General features: G+C 37.5%; 1 protein-coding gene across 3 annotated transcripts in view; it reads left to right on the top strand.

The window, feature by feature from the left end:
- The window catches only part of KIAA1328 (KIAA1328 ortholog), a 362,831-nt gene that overhangs the window by 120,355 nt on the left and 219,918 nt on the right, over positions 1–22,558 (top strand). For all 3 annotated transcript variants that reach the window (XM_049901399.1, XM_049901397.1, XM_049901398.1), the window contains exon 6: positions 5,152–5,279. In XM_049901399.1, the coding sequence (XP_049757356.1) occupies positions 5,152–5,279 (128 nt within the window). The remainder of the gene's footprint in view (positions 1–5,151; positions 5,280–22,558) is intronic.

The raw sequence follows: 22,558 nt of genomic DNA on the forward strand, positions 1-22,558 counted from the left end.
TGGAAGGTATATGGGGAGAATATTCCCTGGCAACGGTTTTATTAATGAAACATTCATTTAACTGACGTTATGCAAAACAAAACAAAGGCAGAAACCTGATTATAATCTCTTTAGGTTTAATATAGTTAGAACTTTTTCTAACTAGAATTAGGCAGCAGTGTTTCCTTCCAGAATGATGTCATCACTTCAACCCTGCATTTATTTTTTGTTAATATAACCACTTTACTCCCCAGCCCCCACAAAAAATATAAACACATTGCCATCAAGTCGATTCCAACTCAAAGCAACCCTGTAGGACAGAGAACTGCCCCAAAGGGTTTCCAAGGCTATAATCTTTATGGAAGCAGACTGCCACATCTTTCTACTGCTGAGTGGCTGGTAGGTTGGAATTGCTGACCTTTTTGTTTAACAGCTGAGCACTTAACCACTGTGCCACCAGGGCTACTTATAACTGCTTTATTGAGATATAATTCACATACCATAAAATTCACTCTTTTAAAATGTACAATTCAATGGTTTTGAGTTTATTTACAAAGCCGTGAAACCATCACAGCTGGATTTGCCTTTTTTGGGCATGGCCTGTAAGTGCAGTCATACAATATGTGGCCTTCTGTGTCTGGCTTCTTTCATTCAGCATAATGTTTTTAGGGTTCATCCATGTTGCAGCATGTAACAGTACTTCAGTCTTTTTTATGGCCGCGTAATATTCCATTGTCTAGGTAAACCACATTTTGTTTATCCGTTTATCCATTTATCCATTGATGGCCACTTGAGTTTTTACTTTTTCACTATTATGGATAATGATGCTTTGAATATGCACATAGAAGTTTTTATGTGAATGTATGTTTTCATTTCTCTCAGGTATATATCTAGGGTTGGAATTGCTAAGTCAATGTGATAATTCTATGTTTAGTTTTTAAGGAACTGCTAAATTGTTTTCCAGAGTGGCAGCAACGTTTTACATTCCCACCAGCAATGTATGTTGTTGTTGTTAGGTGCCCTTGAGTTGATTTCGACTCACGGCAACGCTATGTACAACAGAAAAAAACACTGCCCAGTCCTGCGTCATCCTTAAAATCGTTGCTATGTTTGAGCCCATTGTTGCAACCACTGTATCAGTCCATCTTGTTTAGGGCCCTCCTCTTTTTTGGTGACTTTCTACGTTATCAAGCATGCTGTCCTTCTCCAGGGACTAGTCCCTCCTGATTACATGATCAAGGAGCATTCTGGCTGTACTTCTTCCGAGACAGATTTTTTCTTTCTTCTTGCAGTCCATGTTGTATTCAATATTTTTTGTCAATGGCATTCCCATTCATTGCAGCATTATCCACAATTTGTTATGATCCACATAGCTGAATGCCTTTGCATAGTCAATAAAACACAGGTAAGCATTTTTGTAGTATTCTCTCCTTTCAGCCAAGCTCTATCTGACATCAGCAGTGCTATCCCTCATTCCATGTCTTCTTCTGAATCTGGCTTGAATTTCTGGCAGTTCCCTGTCGATGTCCTACTGCAACCATTTTTAAACGATCTTCAGCAAAGTTTTGCTCGTGTATGATATTAATAATGTTGTTCTATAGTTTCTGCATTCTTTCGGATCACCTTTCTTTAGCATGGTCACAAATACGAATCTGTTCTAATTGGTTGGCTAGGTAGCTATCTTCCAAATTTCCTGGCGTTGACGAGTGAGTGCTTCCAGCTTCGCCTCTGTTTGTTAAAATACCTCAGTTGGTATTCCATCAATTCCTGGAGACTTGTTTTAGCTAATGCCTTCAGTGCAACTAGAACTCCTTCCTTCAGTAATGTTAGTTCATGATCATATGCTACCTCCTGAGATGGTTGAACATTGACCAGTTCTTTTTGGTACATTGACTCTGTATTCCTTCCATCTTGTTTTGATGTTTCTTGTATCCTTTAACATGTTGCCCATAGAATCCTTCAGAATAGTAAGTCAAGGGTTTAATTTTTTTCTTCACTTCTTTCAGCCTGAGAAATGCCGAGCGTGTTCTTCCCCTTTGGTTTTCTAACTCCAGGCCTTTGTATATTTCATTGTAATACTTTACTTTGTCCTCATGAGCCACCCTTTGAAACTTTCTTTTCAGCTCTTTTACTTCATCATTTCTTCCTTTCACTTTGGCTACTCTACGTTCAAGAGCAAGTTTCAGAGTCTCTTCTGACATACATTTTGACCTTTTTTTCCCTGTCTTTTTAATGACCTTTTGCTTTCTTCAGGTATGATGTCCTGAGAAGCTCCTCCACCAGGGGAAGATTGATGATAAGGACTTTCTTCCAGAGCTGACAGAGAAAGAAAGCCTTTCCCTGGAGGTGATACCCTGAATTTGGACTTGTAGCCCACTAGACTGTGAGAGAATAAATTTCACTTTCTTAAAGCCATCCACTTGTGGTATTTCTGTTATAGGAGCACTAGATGACCAAGACACTTAGAAGTCTCATCAGCCAGATACCGAAGTTCATCTTACAAGTTCTACCTTCTACTGAACATTTGAACATAATTCAGACAAGTTCTCTGCCACTGCCTAAAAAGCATTGCCCTTCCTCCACTGTCCAATCACATGTGCATCATTTCCCTTTAAAGCCTCTCCAGAAGCACCTTTAGTCCACATTTCGAGCAACCTTCTGTGGCTGACACCATGGGTATCCTCTAAAATGATAGAGACTTTCTCTTAGGCTCTCTTCACTTCCTTCTGAGCCCTTACCAGGATTGCCGTTGACATCCCTAATTCTACCAACAGTCTCTTCTAGACAATCTAGGCTTTTATTCTTAGACACCTTAAAACTCTTCCAGCCTCTACCCATTTCCAAAACCTCTTCCACATCTTAGGTGTGTGTTGGAGCAGTATCCTGCTCTGCTGGTACCAAATTCTTTCTTAGTTATTTAGTGCTGCTATATAACAGAAATAAATCAAATGTGTGGCTTTAACAAACAGAGATTTATTTCCTCAGTTTAGAAGCCTAGAAGTCTGAATTCAGGGTGCTGGATCTAGGGGAAGGCTTTTTCTGTCAGCTCAGGAGGAGGGTCCTTGTTTCTTCTGAACTGCTCCTTGGCAATCTTCATATGGCTTGGTATCTCTCTTCTCCCGTCTCTGCTTCTCTGGCTTGCTTGTTTAATCTCTTTTATATCTTAAAAGAGATTGATTTAAGACAGACCCTACGCTAATCCTGTCCATTAACGTAACAAAAGAACCTATTTCCAAATGAGATTGTAACCACAGGTATAGAAGTTAGGATTTACAACATGTTTTTTGGGGGGAACACAATTCAATCAGTGGTCCAGCATCATTCTTTTACATGTGACTGCATTTAATTTTATTGTGATAAAATGTGCACAATAGAAATTTGCCATTTTAACCATTTTCAAGTGTATAGTCTCATGGCAGTAATCAATCACACAGTATTTTTTATCCAAATGTTTTAACCATCACCGTTTGTTTCCAGAACTTTGTCATCTCTCCACATAAAAACTCTACACGTCAGTTAGGTACTCCATATCCATATTCCCACCTCCCCCTTAGCCTTTGATAACTACCAATCTGCTTTTTTTTCTTTATGGATTTGCCTATTCTGGATATTTCATATACATGGAATCATACAATATGTGACTGTTTGTGTCTGGCTTCTTTCACTTAGCGTAATGTTTTCAAGGGTCATATATGTTGTAGCATGTATCAGAACTTCATTTCTCTCTATGGTTGAGCAATATTCCATTGTGTGTACATATATATATATACACTACAGTTTGTTTATCCATTCTTCTGTTGATGGACACTTGAATTGTTTCTACCTTTGCGCTATTGTGAATAATGCTAAAGTGAACATTGGTGTACAAGCATCTGTTTAAGTACCTGCTTTCACTTCTTTTGGGTATTGTCATAGATTGAATTGTTTCCCTCCAAAATAGGTATATCAGTTTCACTAGGCCATGATTCTCAGTAATGTGCGATCTTCTACCCTTTTATCATCTGATGTGATTTTCCTATGTGTTATATATCCTATCACTATGATGTTAATGAGTTGAATTAGAGGCAGTTATGTTGATGAGATCTACAAGATTAGATTGTGTCTTAAGGCAATCTCTTTTGAGATACAAAAGATAAATAGATACAGAGAAATTCCTAGACCTAGGGAAGATTGATGACAAGAACCTTCCTCCAGAGCTGACAGAGAGAGAAAGCCTTCCCCTGAAGCTGGCCCCCTGAATTCGGACTTCTAGCCTACTAGACTGTGAGAGAATAAATGTCTGTTTGTTACCATTCACTTGTGGTATTTCTGTTGTAGCAGCGCTAGGTGACTAAGATAGGTATATCCCTTGGAGTGGAATTACTGGTTCATATGGTAATTCTGTAGTGCTCTGGTGGTACAGTGGTTAAGACTCAGCTGTTAACCAAAAGATTGGCAGTTTGAGTCCACCAGCTGTTCCTTGGATACCCCATGGGGCAGTTCTACTCTGTCCTATAGGGTTGCTATGAGGCAGAATCAACTCGACGGCAACTTTTTTTTTTTTTTTTTTAATAGTAACGGTATGTTTAACTTTTTAAGGAACCACCCAACTGTTTTCACTGTTTTGTTTTACAATCCCACCAGCACTGGATGAAAGTTTTAATTTCTCCATGTATATGATTTCAAAATATTTCTTCCCATTCTATTGGTTGTCTTTTCATTTTCTTGATGTCATTTGATGCACAAAAGTTTTTCGTTTTGATGAAGTTTATTTTTATTTTGTTCCTCATGATTTTGGTTTCATATCTAAGAATCCATTGCCAAATACAAGGTTCCAAAGAATTATCCCTGTGTTTTCTTCTAAGAGTTTTATGGTTTTAGCTCTTATATTTAGTTGATCTATTTTGAGTTAATTTTCATATATGGTCCTTATATTTGTTTTTATTTATTCAGATTTAAAGATTTGAGAGAGAAATTTAGATAACATTGCTTTTGTCTTTGTGAATTAATTTTTCACGATTCTTTTTGGGATACATGTGCTGTGTTCAAGTGAAGAGTTTACACCCACCTACTCTTTCACCAAATAAGGTTGCATTTCTTTCCCAATTTTGTTTATTGGAATCTGAAAAGCAGTAATGATAGGTGCAGTATCAATCAGTTTTTGAAGTTTTTTCCCTTAATTTGCAATCTCACCTCTTCAGCTACAATATAGAGAATGCCAAGAACTTTTAAGCCTCTATCAGAAATACCTATCAGAACAGCAGGAGAAGCTCACCATGTCACTCTCAGAACTTGGTGCTGTGAAAATGCAGGAGCAACAGGTAAGCGTCTTTATTCTTAACTGTTCTGTAATGCATCGCAAGATGTCAGAAGAGTCGTTTTCCTTTTCTTTTAATTGTCTCACAGTATATGTCTTAAAACATGTAAATAGAGCATGTGATTGAGTTGGTGTCTTTGACCTCTCTCTTTCCTTTTCCCTTTCCTGTTCCTGGGGCCCGGAAGTCAGGAATGATTACTTAAAGCAGGCCGTGGGTCAGTGGGGAAGTTCCTGGTTGTGTGAAAGCACAGCAGGGATGGTAAAGAGAACTCAGTGTAGTGTTGCTTAATGAGGAAAATCAGATATGCTGCTTTTTACTCAGTGCCCTTATGGAAAACAGTAATAAGCCTTTCCTAACTAATGCTTACTTTTTTTTAGAACAACGAAAGTGAAAATTGGAATATTTTGCATGATTATATATGTATTAATCATGAAAATATATGAGTCTTTATATATAAACATTTATATAAAAAATATACCTGTCATCAAATGGTATTTATTATACCATTAAATGAAAGCACAGAACCCAACCATTTGTGTTATGAAAAAAGATGCTTCCTGCTCCCTAACAACTGATATTTGGTATCTTTCTCATATCCATATGAATTTAAATCTTTAAATAGATTAAGATACTCTTTCTATATGAAAACATTGTTGAAAAACTGAGAAGTAGAGTCAAAGTCATTCATAAGAAGTGCCAAAATATGGCACTTCTTATCCTCCCCTTTGAAATGGTATCAGTTCTTAAGATCAGACTTCAGTGTTTTTTGCAACCCTTCTAAAGAACACTATTGCTGTTCAACCTAGAGATAGCTGTCTCAGATGGGTTAAGAGTTTTGGCCAAGGGCACTCCAGCTATGAACCTGAAGTTTGCACATGTGGAAAAGTAATAACTTTTTGAAGTCACAAAATTAAAAAAAAAAATGGCCAAAGTATGGCCATTTTTTTGGTCCTTTTTTAATCTAAGTTTTATAAATAACGTTTGATAACTCTGTGTATATAAAAACTAAACTCCCGTAGCCACTAAGGATTGTCCATAAGATTACAAGAAAGGGCTTTTTTTTTTCTTTTTTTAAACTAGCAAAGTTTCTATTACACTTTCTTCGCTTTTCTACTGATAGGTTCAAATGTTCTTCTTGCCCTTTTTTTTTTTTTTAAGTTTTATAAAAACTCTTTTTGTGGTTGTTAGCCTTTAAACATATAATTTAATAACTTCATAAAAGGAACTTATTCTGCCTTTTAAGTAAAGGGCTCTTTAACCACACACATAGATCAGGTAAGCAGTGACATCAGACCCATCGAGAGGATGCACTGGACATACCCTTCACAGACTCGGACAACCAGTGATTTTGGTCTTGTTCAGTGTAATGTGTTAGGCCCCAGTGCTGCACCCTTTTTATCTGTATTGTGATTTGAAATATTTTATTTTGTTCTGTTTTCTGAAAAGCTAAGTTGTAAAATGAGAGGGAAGAAAGTGGCAGCTTATTTTAATTGTTTATGTGAGTTTTCCTTGCCACTTTGGAAACAGGTCAGGTAGTTTTTAATGTAGTCCTTGTTCATCGCTCTTTTGGTCAGGCTAGAGAAAATGGTAGCTTGAATATCATGTTTCTGATGCTTGTTTTTGCATTCCCACTTTGTCCATCTGCATTACATAGTTGTTTGTATACGACATACAACAGAAGGGCAACCCACTTTGCAAGGACATGGGAAGAGAGTGGGAGGGGCCTTTCAATTACCAGTATAAATGTGATCTTACATCCTTAACGATACAGATTGAGAGTCAAGAAATAGTCACCAGGGGACTCTACAAGCGTGTAGATAAAGAGGCCTAACTTCTTCTGTTTACTTCTGAAATTGGCAAAAAATAAAACTTTCTTAGGTGTTAGTATTTTATGTTTAAGCTAGTGATTTCTTGGAGGTTTCACTAGAGCCCGATCATAGTTAAAACTGCTTCCCTTAACCTTAACCTTGAGGGGAAAAACTAAAAAAATAACAAGTACTATAATGAAAATATTGGCCAAGTGTATGGAAAGATTATACCCTTAAAAAGAGGACTACTTTTGAATTTTCATTTTGACTTCCTCATGAGAAAATTTTAAAACCATGTTTTCAGGGAGTACTTACTGGTCAAGGTTTGGATTATAGCTTATATGCACTGAACGTGAAACTAAGAATTGAAGGCCACTTATAGCCTCTGCCATTTGAACCTAGACTTGTGGTTGTTGCTGTGAGATACCGTTGAGTCGGTTCTGACTCATAGCGACCCTGTGGACAACAGAATAAAACACTGCCCGGTCCTGTGCCATCCTCACAATCTTTGCTTGAGCCCATTGTTGCAGCCACTGTGTCAATCCATCTCATTGAGGGTCTTCCCCTTTTTCGCTGACCCCCTATTTTACCAAGCATGATGTCCTTCTCCAGGGACTGATCCCTGGATCAGTGTCCAAAGTATGTGAGACATAGTCTTGCCATCCTTGTTTCTTAGGATCATTCTGGTTGTACTTCTTCCAAGATAGATTTGTTCTTTCTTTTGGCAGTCCAGAGTATATTCTGTATTCTCCACCAGCACCACAATTCAAAGGCATCAATTCTTCTTTAGTCTTCCTTATTTGTTATCCAGCTTTTGCATGCATATGAGACGATTGAAAACACTACAGCTTGGGTCAGGCACACCTTGGTCCTCAAGGTGACATCTTTGCTCTTCAACACTTTAAAGAGGTCCTTTGCAGCAGATTTACCCAATGCAATGTGTCTTTTGATTTCTTGACTGCCGCTTCCATGGCTGTTGATTGTGGATCCAAGTAAAATGGAATCCTTGACAACCTCAATCTTTTCTCCGTTTATCATGATGTTGCTCATTGGTCCACTTATGAGGATTTTTGTTTTCTTTATGTTGAGGTATAATCCATACTGAAGGCTGTGGTCTTTGGTCTTCATCAGTAAGTACCTCAAGTCCTCTTTATTTTTAACAAGCAAGGTTGTATCACCTGCATAATGCAGGTTGTTAATAAGTCTTCCTCCAATCTTGACGCCCCATTCTTCTTCATATAATCCAGCTTCTTGTATTATTTGTTCAGCATACAGATTGAATAGGTATGATGAAAGGACAAAACCCTGACATACGCCTTTCCTGACTTTAAACCATGCACTCTCCCTTTGTTCTGTTCAAATGACTGCCTCTTGATCCATGTACAGATTCCTTATGAGCACAATTCAGTGTTCCGAATTCCCATCCTCTGCAATGCTATGCATAATTTGTTATGATCCACACAGTCAAATACCTTATCATAGTCAATAAAACACAGGTAAACATCTTTCTGATATTCTCTGCCTTCAGCCAGGATCCATCTGACATCACCAATGTTATCCCTGGTTCCATGTCCTCTTCTAAATCCAGCTTGAATTTCTGGCAGTTCCCTGTCGATATATTGCTGCAGGTGCTTTTGAGTGATCTTCAGCAAAATTTTGCTTGCATGTTATATTAATGATACTGTTCAATAATTTCCACATTCAGTTGAATCACCTTTCTCGGAAATAGGCATAAATATGGATCTCTTCCAGTTGTTGGCCAGGTAGCTGCCTTCCAAATTTCTTGGCATAGACGAGTGAGCACTTCCAGCACTTCCTATTTGTTGAAACATCTCAATTGATATTCCGTCAGTTCCCGGAGCCTTGTTTTTCGCCAGTGCCTTCAGTGCAGCTTGGATTTCTTCCTTTAGTACCATTGGTTCCTGATCATATGTTAACTCCTGAAATGGTTGAACATCGACCAATTCTTTTTGGTATAGTGACTCTGTGTATTCCTTCCATCTTCTTTTGATGCTTCCTGCATCATTTAATATTTTCTCCATAGAATTCTTCAGTATTGCAACTCAAGGCTTGAATTTTTTCTTTAGTTCTTTCAGCTTGAGAAATGCTGAGTTCTCTAGGTTTTTGAACCTAGAGAACAAAAATAAATAAATAAATAAATGAAATAAGTAAATTTCGTTTTGGATACAAAGTAGAGATAGTCACCTTGTTTCCCAAGATGTGTGTGTCTCGTTTGTTCCTTGTGATAGTTTTTTTCTAAACTGAGCAAAGTAAAAGCACCTTCTCTTCTTTCCACGTGGGAAGTGGGTAAATTTAGTCGATAGGCCACTTCTTGGTAGGAAGGGCATCTTTATGAAGACTCTGAACCTGAATGGGGAAACTGACCTGATTCTCTTTGCCTTCACCTATTTACCCAGTGGTGAAGGTAAGTGTTCTCTTCATGTGCTCACAAATAGACCGTGCCCATCTCTGTCATAGCACCTTTCTTCTTTTGTAAAAATTGTTTCTTCATCCATTTCCCTCATCAAGCTTTTGTGAGAACAGGCATCAATGTTGCTCTTCTGATCTTCTGACCTTATAAAAGGCTTGGTGCAGAAACTTCTCCAGTTTTTCCGTAATTACTTGTACCATGTTTCCCAGTGTAAATCTGAGTTAAAAACTGGCTGTTGTTGTTGTTAGGTGTCATCAAGTTGGTTCCAACACTTAGTGACCCTGTGCACAATAGAACAAAACACTGCCCATTCCTATACCATCCTCAGAATTGTTACTATGCTTGAGCCCATCGTTGCTGCCACTGTGTCAATCCATCTCATCGAGTGTCTTCCTCTTTTTCAATGACCCTCTACTTTACCAAGCATGATGTTCTTCTCCAGGGACTGATCTCTCCTGATAACATGTCTAAAGTATGTGAGACGGAGTGTTGCCATCCTTGCTTCTAAGGATCATTCTGGTTGTACTTCTTCCAAGACAGATTTGTTTGTTCTTTTGGCAGTCCATGGTATATTCAGCATTCTTTGCCAGCACCACAATTTAAAGGTGTCAGTTCTTCCTTATTTATTGTCCTGCTTTCACATGCATTTGAGGTGATTGAAAACTGACAAGGTACCCAAAATATGTTAAAGATAAGTCATTGCTGAGTACATGTTTTAATGCCTCTTGGTGATTTCTGTCACTAGTCTCAATAGTTTTATTAAAAGAGCTTTTGTAGTGCTGAGGGCCACAGGGTTTTGGGATCACTTTCTGTTCTGTAATGGTTTTTGTGCATTTGTTTGGTTAAATATGTTTGGTTAACTATCATAATAGGCATATGGTAATAAATCACCTTACCATTTTAATTCTATCTAATTTTATATGTTTTAATATGTATGTGGTGTGGAATATGGGTTTTAATTCTGTAATACTAAGCTATCTTCAAGCTGTAGATACTACTTTGTTATAAGAAGCCCTAGAATTAATTGGCAGTCCAAAAGCTTCACTATACTGTCCAGAGGTATTCTGATTGACAAACCAAATCAAAAAAGGTATCATGCCCTTTGGATGTATGTAATATAATGTCCAGCTGAAATGTGCTACTAAGCTCACAGAAGAAAATTTTGTGGTTTCATAGAATTTATAGGACTAGTCACATTAAGTTTGATACTGGGTTGTGATTTAAAGGAAAAGATTCTGTAATATCAAATATCAATTTTCTTGACATTAGCCTTTCCATATTCAACCTGCATCCTGCAGTGACTCTGATCTCTTCACTTCATTCAGTCCCTTATGCACATATATATGATATATCAATTTATTTGTTTCCAATTATTTGTCACCCTCTCTGTAAGATGATTATGTCTCCCCACCTGTTGCCATGTGATCTTTGTGTCTTCCTGTTGGAGGAGTCCATTTTCCTACCACATTAATGTCAGACAGGTTGGCCAAACCACTGGTTCTGTTCAGTAAACAGAAATTGTATATGGCACGTCCCAGTTTGAAGCTTTAGAGCCATTTCCTTTTTCAGCCATGCTGTTTTCCCTTTACTGTGAAAATGACACATCCCAAATAGGAACTGCTCCTCCGACTTGGATCCTAGAAAGAAAAATGTGGTACAGAGCCTTAGCCAACTTGTATTGTGCGTGAAAAACTTTTGTTGTTGAAAGCTACAAATATATTGAGTCATTTGCTTTAGCTAACCTAGTCTCTCCAATGAAATTAAAAACTTCTTTGTCGACAGGACTGGGTTCTTATTTGTCTTTTTTTTTTTTTAATCTCCAAACAAAAAAAATCAAACTCATTGTCTTAAAGTCATTTCTAACTTATAGCAGCCCTGTAGCATCCCTATAGGATAGAGTAGAACTGCCCCATAGGGTTTCCAAGGAGCAACTGGTGGATCTGAACTGCTGACCTTTTGGGTAGCAGCCAAATGCTTAACCACTGTACCACCAGGGCTCCATTTTTTATCTGCACTCACCCACATTTGAGAATTTCCTTCTGTAGCATATAGTTTCCTCAGTATTCTCAGTTCTGAAGTGGATATAATAATACCTACCTCATGGAGTTGTTATGAAGGTTAGATGAAGTTATGTATTAAATAAGATCCAGAAGTTTGCACTATGTGCAGACCCTGGGGTTAAGAAGCTTACTCACTAGATAATTTGTTTTTTCTGCCCCTTCAACACACACACACAGCTTAAAACATTCATTAAACATTTGTGTCTTGGGGATCAAACTTCTAGAATGTCAAAGTGTGAGGAGTCTGGCAAATCGTTTTTCCAAAACACTGCTACAGCTAGACAAATTTGTCAAAAGTAACGATTTCAAGAGACTGGAAATCAACCAAAGGCATACAACAAATTGAAAAGCCATCTGTTCAAGGAAAACAACTGAACCTTAGGTAAGAAGAGAAGGGAGCCTGTGGTGTTTTTGCCTGGGACTGCTTCCGTTCCTACCTCCATCTCTATTCATGCATTAGTTCCACCAAGGCAGAGTAAGCTGTAAAAAGTAACAAGTTCACTGCAAAGGGAGATCATTTCATTTGGAGCAGAGCACAGAGATAACCCGTTTCCCCTAAGCACTGTCTAAGAAAGTACTGATCTTGGCAAGAAGCGGATAGCCAAAGTCACAGCTGGCTTGAGATTGCCATCTGGTCAGGGCAGGCATCATATTAGCATGCTAGCCATAAATGTCATAGGGAGATTAGGGGAATGAGACAGTCGTACTGGGCTTCATAAGCGTCCACATATTTTTGGCTTTCTAGAAGGCTTCATGCATGCTTAGGGCTGCACACACATGCAAGAGGGACCAGAGAGTACGCTAACCACATATCCCTGGTTTAATGTGAGTTCTAGCGCACACAGAAAGGAGATAAGAGACGGCCTGATGGAAAATAAAAACTGGAGCAAGTGTGTGAACTGTCTGAACTTTGAATATATTCTCCACCCAACACTCTCTTCTCTAATCAGCAGAGAGTGAAAGGTTTACTAGTTCACGTGTTTGAGCACTGCCTCTGTCCAAACATTAGCTGACCAATAAACTATGCAGGAGTGGCCCATAAGAAGCCAGTCTTAAAAAAAAATTAAGATTAAAAAATAAAAAGAATTAAAAAAGAAAGCTTAGCAGGAAAATTAGTGGCCACACACCATGGGGAAGATAGTCTCCACAGAATTAGTCCAGACAAGTCACTAAACAAACAAAAAACAGCATCAACAACAATCCAGGGAGGGGAATCAGAATCCAAAGTTATTACAGTATATTATTTCAAACCTCCAGTTATCAAGAGCAACAACAAAAATGTTTAAAAAAAAAATAGGAAAGGGTAGCCTGATGAGTTCAGATGTTGGATTTACAAAGACTCCAAAGTAAGCATTATAAATATGGTCAAAGAACTAAAGAAAGCCATCTTAAAGAATTAGAGGAAAGTGTGACAATAATAGTTCACCAAATAGAAAATTTCAATAAAGAGATAGAAGTTTAAAAAAAAAAAAAGACCTTATGCAAATACTGGAGTTGAAAGTACAATAAATGAAATGAAAAATTCATTGGAGGGGTCAACAGCACATTGGAGATTGCATATTTGAGTTTGCACATCAATATCTAGTCATCAATACCTGGTTATCGACTTCAAGAAATTTTTTATACTGGTAGGTTATAGATTCAAAATGCAATGTGAAAAGTGTTAAACTGATGATGTAATATTAATTTCACCACACTGTGTGTGTTCTCTGCATTAGATATGATTGGGACACAATAGTTAAAGTATATTCATGGTCATTCTTTTTGGGATCAAGGTCCTTTGCCCTTGTATCTTACTATTTGACATTAGTTCTCAGTCCTAGGCCTCAGAAAGCTATTTATTTTGTTCATTTATTTCAAGTGTATTTTGGCATTAAGGCTGTACCAAGTGTCATAGGGTTTCATGTGGTAAGAAAGAGATTCTAGTATTAAGAAGATTATCTCAGCCAAAGTATGAGTGAATTTTCTCTCCCAAAGTCATGATTTAGAAGCATGTCTCTATGGTCAGTATTCTGATTCTTGGGTTGACAGTAATAACACAAATAGTCATGTTAGTGATACTGGATTTTTCAGAGTTAGCATCTACCTGCTGAGATGAGAAGTGTGAATGCAGAGGAGAAAGAACTCGGCCATTTTTTCATATTACATTGATACAGTCACTGCTATCCATTGGTACCCTTCAAAGGTAAGCTGTTGATCAAAGGACCAAGGTACCAGCTGGTAAAAGTCCTAAATACCTTGTTCCCCATTCTGGATGAGAATACTGGCATTTATGTATTGGTCATTACTGACAAAGCAATTTGACCAGTATCCTTCAGATAAACAGTGATATCTCAGAAAATGTAGTATTTAATTGTGCTTTTTATTTGTAGAGTCAAAACTTCTTATAACTTCCTTCCTTCAAATGTCTTTTTTAGTTAGATTAAGTTTAAAACACTTCTGCAGTCTGATGTTTATAGTCCTTATTACTCAGTGCCACCAACCATCTGTCTGTTTGTCATGCTATGGTGATTTTTATATTGCTACAATGTTGGAAGCTATGTCATTAGTATTTCAAATAACCAGCAAGGTTACCCATGATGGACAGGTTTCAGTGAAGCATCTAGACTAAGACAGACTAGGAAGAAAGGCCTGGCGATCTGCTTCCAAAAATTAGACAATGAAAACCTTATGGATAGCAACAGAACATTGTCTTATAAAGTGCTGGAAGATGAGCCCCTTATGTTGGAAGGCACTCAAAATACTACTGGAGAAGAGCTCCCTTGTCAAAGTACCGTTGACTTTCAGGACCATCATTTGCTGATGTGGCACAACTCAAAATGAGAAGCAGCAGCTGCAAACATCCATTAGTAATGGAATGTACTAATCAAAGAAAATTGGAAGGCAACAAAAAAGAAGTGGAACATTTGAAGTTCAATATTGTAGGCACTGGTATTTGGAATCCAAATGCATTTTGAATCCAACAATCATATGGTCTGCTATGCCAGGAACAACAAATTGAAGAGGAATGGTGTAGCATTCGTCATTAAAAGGGAAATTTCAATGTCTGTCCTAAAATATAACATGATCAGTGATAGGTTATATCAAACACCTACAAAGAAGACCAGTTAATTTGATGGGCTATTGTTCGAAATCATGCACCAAACACAAATGTGGAAGATGAAGAATTTGAAGACTTTTATGAACTGCTGCAATCTGAAATTGAACAAACATATAAAAAAAAAATGCATTACTGTAATTACTGGTGATTGGAACGTAAAAGTTAGAAACAAAGAGGAAAGATCAGTAGTTGGAAAATATGACCTTAGTGATAGAAACAATGCCAGAGATCATATGATAGAATTCTGTAAGACCAGTGATTTATTCATCAGAAGTACTTTTTTCCGACAACACAATCAATGATTATACACATGGAGCTAACTGGACCAATCACACAGGAATCAAATGAACTATATCTGTGGAAAGAGATGATGGAGAAGCTCAATATCATCAGTCAAGGCAAAGCCAGTGGCTGGCTACAAAACAGACCATCAGTTCCGCAGGTGCAAGTTCAAGTTGAAGCTGAAGAAAATCAGATCAAGTCCACAAGAGCCAAGGACAACCTTGAATATATCCAACCTGAATTTAGAGACCTTCTCAAGAATAGATTTGACACACTGAACACTAATGACCAAAGCCCAGAAGCATTGTGGGAAGACATCAAGGCTATCATACATGAAGAAAATGCAAGGTCATAAAAAAGACAGGAAAGAAGGAAAAGACCAAAATGGATATCAGGAGAGGCTCTGAAATTTACTATAAAGTGCAGAGTAGCTAAAGTGAATGGAAGAAATGATGAAGTAAAAGAATTGATTTCAAAGGAATGCTGGAGAAGATAAAATAAAGTGTTATAATGAAATGTGCAAAGACCTGGAGTTAGAAAAAGGGAAGAACATGATTGGTATTTATCAAGCTGAAAGAACTGAAGAGAAAATTCAAAGCCTTGAGTTCTATTACTGATGGATTCTATGGGCAAAAAATTGAATGATGCAGGAAACATCAAAAGAAGATGGAAAGAATACACAGAGTCACTGTACCGAAAAAAATTGGTTGATGTTCAGCTGTTTCAGGAGGTGGCATATTATGAAGAAGCAGTGGTACCGAAGAAAGAAGTTGTTAAGCACATGTGGGACATTCTTCAGAATAGACCATCTGTTAGACTACAAAACAAGGCTCAATAAACTTACAAGGTTTGAAATCATGTAAAGAGTATTCTCTGACAACAATGGAATAAAACTAAAAATATTGAACAATTGAAGAAACTTTTGGAAATGCATTAATATGTAAAGCTTAAACAACACACTCCTATATAATCCATGGGTTTAAGAAGAAATCAGAAGAGAAATTAGCGAATACTTTGAGATGAATAGAAATGAAAACACAATATGCAAAACATGAAATCCAGCTAAGCAGTGCTTACAGGGAAATTTATAGTTGTAAATATGTATATTAAAAATGGAGAAAGATTTCTAATTAATAAGCTAGTCCCATCTCATGAAACTAGAAAAAATAGACCAAACTAAACACAGAGTCAGCGCAGGGGAGGATATAATAAAAACCAGGAAGAAATGAATGAAATAGAAAACATTGCAGAAAATTGTTGTGTGTGGTTATGTTGACTCTGATTCATAGCTACCCTACATGATGAAGTAGTACTGCCTCATAGGGCTTCCAAGGCTGTAATTTTTACAGGAGCAGATTGCCAGGTCTTTTGTCCTGTGGAGCATCTGGTGGGTTTGAACCACTAGCCTTTTGGTTAGCAACTGAGCACTTAACCATGTGCAACTAGGAGTCCTTATAGAAAATTAACAAAACCAAAAGTTGCTTCTTTCAAAAGATCAATGAAATTGACAAACCTTTAGTTAGCCTGAGCAAGAAAAAGAGAGAGAACACTCAAATGGCTAAAATAAGGAATGGAAGAGGGGACATTACTACTGATCATATAAAAATAAAAAAGTTTATGAGGAGATACTGTAAACAATTGTATAAGGGCAAATTTTAAAATCTAGTGAAATGAACAAATTCTCAGAAAGACACAGACTACTAAAACTGACTCAAGGAAAAATTAAAAAGCTCGGTAGACCTGTAACAAGGGAAGGGACTGATTTAGTAATCAAAAAAAATCATCCCATAAAGAAGAGCTCAGGACCAGATGCCTTCGCTGAGGAATTATACAAAACCTTTAAAGAAGAGTTAACGCCAATCTCTCACAAAATATTTGTAAAAATAGAAGAGGAAGAAACACTTATCAACTCATTCTAGGAAGCCAGTATTACCCTGATACTAAAACCAGACAAAATTATCACAAGAAAAGAAAACTACAGACCAATATTTCTTATGAAAATAGAAAAAAAAAAATTCTCAACAATAATACTAGTAAGCCAAATCCAGTAACCAAGTGGAGTTCACCCCAGGAATGCAAGGTTGGTTTAAGATCCAAAAATCAATTAACGTGATACATCATATCAAGAGAATAAAGGACAAAAGCCACATGATTGTCTTAGTAGATGCAGAAAATGCATTTTACAAAATCCAGCCCTTTCATGATAAATACTCAACTTGGAATGAAGAGAACTTCTTCAACTTGATAAAGACCATCTAACCAAAAACTCACAGATAGCATCATACTTAGTGGTGAAAGACTAAATATGAATGATGATGCTGTGTACAAGATCAATATATAAATTCAATTGTATTTCTATACATTAGCAATGAGCAGTCTGAAAATGAAATAGTATCTAAAAGGTAGAAACAACCCAAATGTCCATCAATTGATTAATGTATAAACAAAATGTGGTATATTCATACAATGCTGTATTCAGTAATAAAAAGGAATGAAGTACTGATACATGCTAAACATGGATGAATCTTGAAAATATCTCATTTGAAATAAACTAGACACAAAAGGCTACATATTGTATGATTCTATTTCTATGAAATGTCCAAAGTAGTCAAATCCGTAGATGCAGAAAGTAAATCAGTGGTTGCCAGAGACTCAAATTAGGAAGACGGAAGAAGAATTGATGCCTTTGAATTATGGTGTTGTTAAAGAATATTGAGTGTACCATAGACCGCCAGAAGAACGAACAAATCTGTCTTGGAAAAAGTACAGCCGGAGTGCTCCTAAGAAGCAAGGATAGCAAGACTTCATCTCATGTAGTTTGGACATGTTATCAGGAGGGACCAGTCCCTGAAGAAGGACATCATGCTTGGTAAAGTAGAGGGTCAGCGAAAAAGAGGAAGACACTTAATGAGATGGGTTGTCATAGTGGCTGCAACAATAGGCTCAAACATCACAATGGTTGTGTGCATGGTGCAGGACTGGGCAGTGTTGAGTTCTGTTGTACATAGGGTCGCTATGAGTCGGAACCAACTTGATGGCACCGCACAACAACAGAGACTGGAAATGTGAGGGAATGGGGAGTGACTGCTAATGGGTATGGTGTTTCTTTTGTGGGTAATGGATACACAATTTTGTGAATATGCTAATAACCTCTGAATTATACCTTTAAACGGTCAATTTTATGTTACATGAATTTTATGTCAATAAAATATTGTATGAGAAAAACTAAATCATATCGAGAGCAGTTCTGATTTTAGCCTTGATGCCGTGACTGTCAACGTCCCTGGTCTCTTGCTCTGCTTTTTAAAACCAAATCTTCTGGCCAAATCTAACTTATTATTTTAACATAATAGAGTCCACACCTTTATTTATTTTTTTGACTGTTCTTTGTTTCATATTTATCACACACTTACCATTTGAAGATCGTATTCGTCTTTTTGAAATCTTTAAGGAATATTTACTGATGCCTGTTTGGCTGAATCTAGTATGAGTGAAGATTAAAGAGAGCTCTGAAGAAGGAAGATACAATTTAAAGATTGTTTAAGTCACTACATAGATTTAATTGTTTTTAGACTGTGCAAACGGGAGGATCTGTGAAACAATTTTAATTCCTTTCTTGGAAGACAGTGATATGAATTCAGTAACTGGCTTTAATCAGCATCTATTCAAGGTTAATATCTTATGATTCCCTGAGTTTTATTATCTTTTTAAGTATGCAGCTCCTTTACAATAAATGCATTACCTTGAAGCTGAATAGAAATTTGTTTATCTTCCACTAACTCATATAAAGCAGATTTAATTAAGTAAATACTAAAATGGGCTTTAAAATAGACTCACATAGATGTGAATCTTTTGGGCAGCTCTTGTTCAAAGCAACGGAAGTGATATTCTCTACAATAGTCTTCCTCCTTAATGTTAATGTAAAATATAATTTGAATTAAAATGTTAAATCTTTTCTAAAAGACATTAATTTGGATAGTTTCTCCACATGTACCCTACTGCGTTTGCTGTTTCAAGAGGCTTTATACCAAGATGTAAAGAAAATTGCCTGTGTTCTAGATTTCTAGATGATCAGGCCTGACCTAAGTATTCAATTCCTGTATCACTGCCATATCAAAGAGTCGAATGCATCCAGTTCATCTGGGAAGCATGAGACAGGTGCAGTTGTAGAACTATTATTTCTAAAGTTTTGATAGGGCTTATCATCAAGAGGAGAGTAAAACATGCCTTACATTTTGGATTTTTTTGTTATTCGCTCAGTGTATTCTTTCTGTCCTTTCTCCTGTATAGTCAGCCACAGAATTATCCAGGCTTCCTCACTGATGCAATCCCCTTTTCCTCCCCTTCTCCCATCTAATGTCAGTCTCCCTTTAGTTGTCATTTAGTCCCTGTTTGTTAGTCCCATTCTCTGGACCAGTTGCTTCACATAGCATTTAAATTTGCTCATGTCTTTCCCAATAAAGTGAAAAAACCAATTACTTTGACCCCACTTCCCTCTCATACCTGTCATACCGAAAGCCACTTGGCCCTTCTTTTCTTACCCAGACTTCTCAAAAACATTGTCATAATTTGTCTCCATTTCTTTACCTCTCATTCAGTTCTCCGTGTACTACAACCTGGTATCTGTCTTTACCCCTTCAATTAATCAGTTTTCAGCAAGGTCATTTGTGACCTCCAACTGGTAAATCAGATGGTCACCTTTTAGGCATGTGGGGCTTACTCCTTCCTGCCTGCTTATGTTTCCTGTGCACATCACCTCAGCAACACTTCATCCTTGCCGTGAGGGTTCCTTTGTGTAGCAGCAGCTGAATCTTTCAGAAGCAGCCTCATCAAGCTTCCTTCAGGCACAACAGCACTAACTAGCAGCCGCCTCTCTCTACGAGGTCCTATTCTAAGCATTTTACGTAAAAGATTTTACTTATTTTTCCCCACAAATGTGTGAGGCATGTAATCATCATCATCATCCCACAGCCAGTCAATGGCAGATATGAGCTTTAAATCCATCGCCAAATAACTTTAAAGGCAGCACTCCTTAGCCGCTAAGGGACTCTACCAGTTAATAAGCTGTCGTTTCTCAGCTGCAAACCAACCTTTCTGCACTTCGCTCTGTGATATGGGAGCTGGGACTCTGTGGCCCTCATTCTGTTTTCCAGCTGGTATCTATTGGAAGGAGATTGCAGGGTTGCCGAAGAGAGAGAAGATATGTTCCTGCTTGTCCGCTTGTGGTTCCGTGAGCATCACCCCAACAGTGTGCCTTCACTCCCAGCAGTGGCATTTCCTTCCCTGGGCTGCAGTTGGATCCAGTTTGCAGGTTTTCCAACCCTTGCAGACCCACCCTCACTGTGCCCCAGGTATACCGGACCCTCTGGTGAGCTCAGACAGGCAGTGCCTCCACCTCAGAAGTTTGAGTTTCAGCTTCCTGGAGCCCTTCTCCAAACGTCTAAATTTAAAATTTCCCATCTCTTTCCTTTGACTCATTAACTTTAGGAATTCTTCCTGTAGTTGCTACCTAAGTGATTTATTAGAGTTCTCTTCTTATCCATTTAGTGATCCAGTTAAGAGTTCTTTTTGTAAAATTCTCTTGGTTAAAATAACTGGTGTGGTTTCTATGTCTTTCCCAGATCCTGACCAATATACATACCCACATGTGTTTTCAATGGCTTTTATTAGGACGTTTGTTTTTAAATATATTTAAACAAGAGAATTTGTTTAAAAATTACCCATTATGATTTATTCATATTCTTACATGTATGATGATCATTTAGTCTAAAGTAACTGTGCTTTAGATTCCATTTATGTGAATTTTGAAGTCTGATATCTTTACACTGTAATATGTAAGTCGAGTTCCTCACTCCGTGCCTTCCTAGAATCTTTCTTTTATTTACTTCGTTTCTTTGCAGCATATGCATAAAATTTTTATTCTATCTTATTCATAGTTTTCTGAGTTTGGGAAATAGGTGTCTCCTATAGGGTCTTTTTTTTTATAGGGTCACTATGAGTTGGAATCAACTCCACAGCAACGGGTTTGGGTTTTTTTTGTTTGTTTTTATAGGATTGTATATTTTTTAATGGTTTATTCTTTTCACTCATTTAGCATCTGACATTATATGGCCTTTAGTAAATGTTCATTACATGCTTATTGAGTACAGCTCACCTTGGTCCCGCCCCTTTAGATTTCTTATTTGATATTCAACCTAAAAGGTATCAAGCATTCAGATTTAATAGGTTGGGAACAGTCCTACTTTCAAAATGCAGAAGAACAAGTATAGTATGCTACATTTTGTATAAGGAAGAAGAGAACGTGAAAAAACATACACCCATACATCTGCTTATCGTTACAAAAGGAGACATAGAAATGATAAACTGGAAAACAGTAAAGTTGGTTTACAAGGGGTGGGGCAGAAGGGATGTGAGAAGGAGTAACAAACACCTCACTAAGTATACTTTCTTTGTATACTTTTCACATTTGAAAGCATGTTAATATTCTGCATATTCAAAATATAAAATAAAGTCATTCAGAATGGGAAAGAAATCCAAAACTGAAAGCAAAGTGAAACAAATGAACCCAACTATATTTGGACACTGAAGAGAACAAAAAGAAATACTAATCCAAGTAATTTTTTGCCTTAGTTATCTAGTACTGCTATAACAGAAATACCACAAGTGGGTGGCTTTAATGAACGTAAGTTTATTTTCTTACAGTTTAGGAGGCTAGATGTCCTAATTCAGGGTACCATCTCTAGGAGAAAGCTCTCTGCCTGTCTGCCATGGGGGAAAGTCCTTGTCCTCTTTTCAGCTTCTATTCCTTGGCTCCTTGGTGATCTTCATGCAGCAAGGTATCTATCTTCCCCTGTCTCTGCTTGCTTCTTCTGTGCCTGATCTGCTTTTTATGTCTCAAAAAGTGTGATTGGCCTAAGACAGGCCCCACACGAACACTTCCCCACCAACATGACAAAGAAGACCCATTCCCAAATGGGATTATAACCACAGGTATAAGGATTAGAATTTACAACACATATTTTTAGGGGACACATAATTCAATCTGTAACACTTATGAACACAATATTTGACTCTATATCTGTAGTAGTTTTCTATTGCTGCATAACAAATTACCCCAAAATTTAGTGACTTCAAACAACAAATGTTTATCATGTAACAGTTTCTGTAGATCAGGAATGTGAGTGTGGTTTAGCTGGGTGCTTCTGGCTCAAAGTTTCTCATGAGGTTACATTCAGGGTGTTGGTCAGGGCTCTAGTCTCATCTGAAAGTTCAACTCAGGAAGTTTATCTGCTTCCAAGCTCACGCATGTGATCATTGTCAGGATTCAGTTTCCCCTGTACTGTTGGAATGTGGAGGAAAGGGGCTGCCGTAATAGAGGGAGGGGGACTATTGCAACAGGTAGCTACCTGTCAAAAGTTAGGCAAAAAAGCTTGTTTTTTTTTAGTATTGTTATTGTCAGCAACAATGGAGTTGGCCTCATGGTGACCCCATACACAGGGAATCTCAGGAGTAAAGGCTTTGTTTGTGGGTAAGTGAGGTGAAAGGTGGCAGGACCTGATTGTAGATCATCCTGTTTTCTGCAAGGGACTTTTAAGGAAGGA

This window comes from Elephas maximus, chromosome 11 (assembly GCF_024166365.1).
Source record: "Elephas maximus indicus isolate mEleMax1 chromosome 11, mEleMax1 primary haplotype, whole genome shotgun sequence".
Classification (NCBI taxonomy): Eukaryota; Metazoa; Chordata; class Mammalia; order Proboscidea; family Elephantidae; genus Elephas; species Elephas maximus.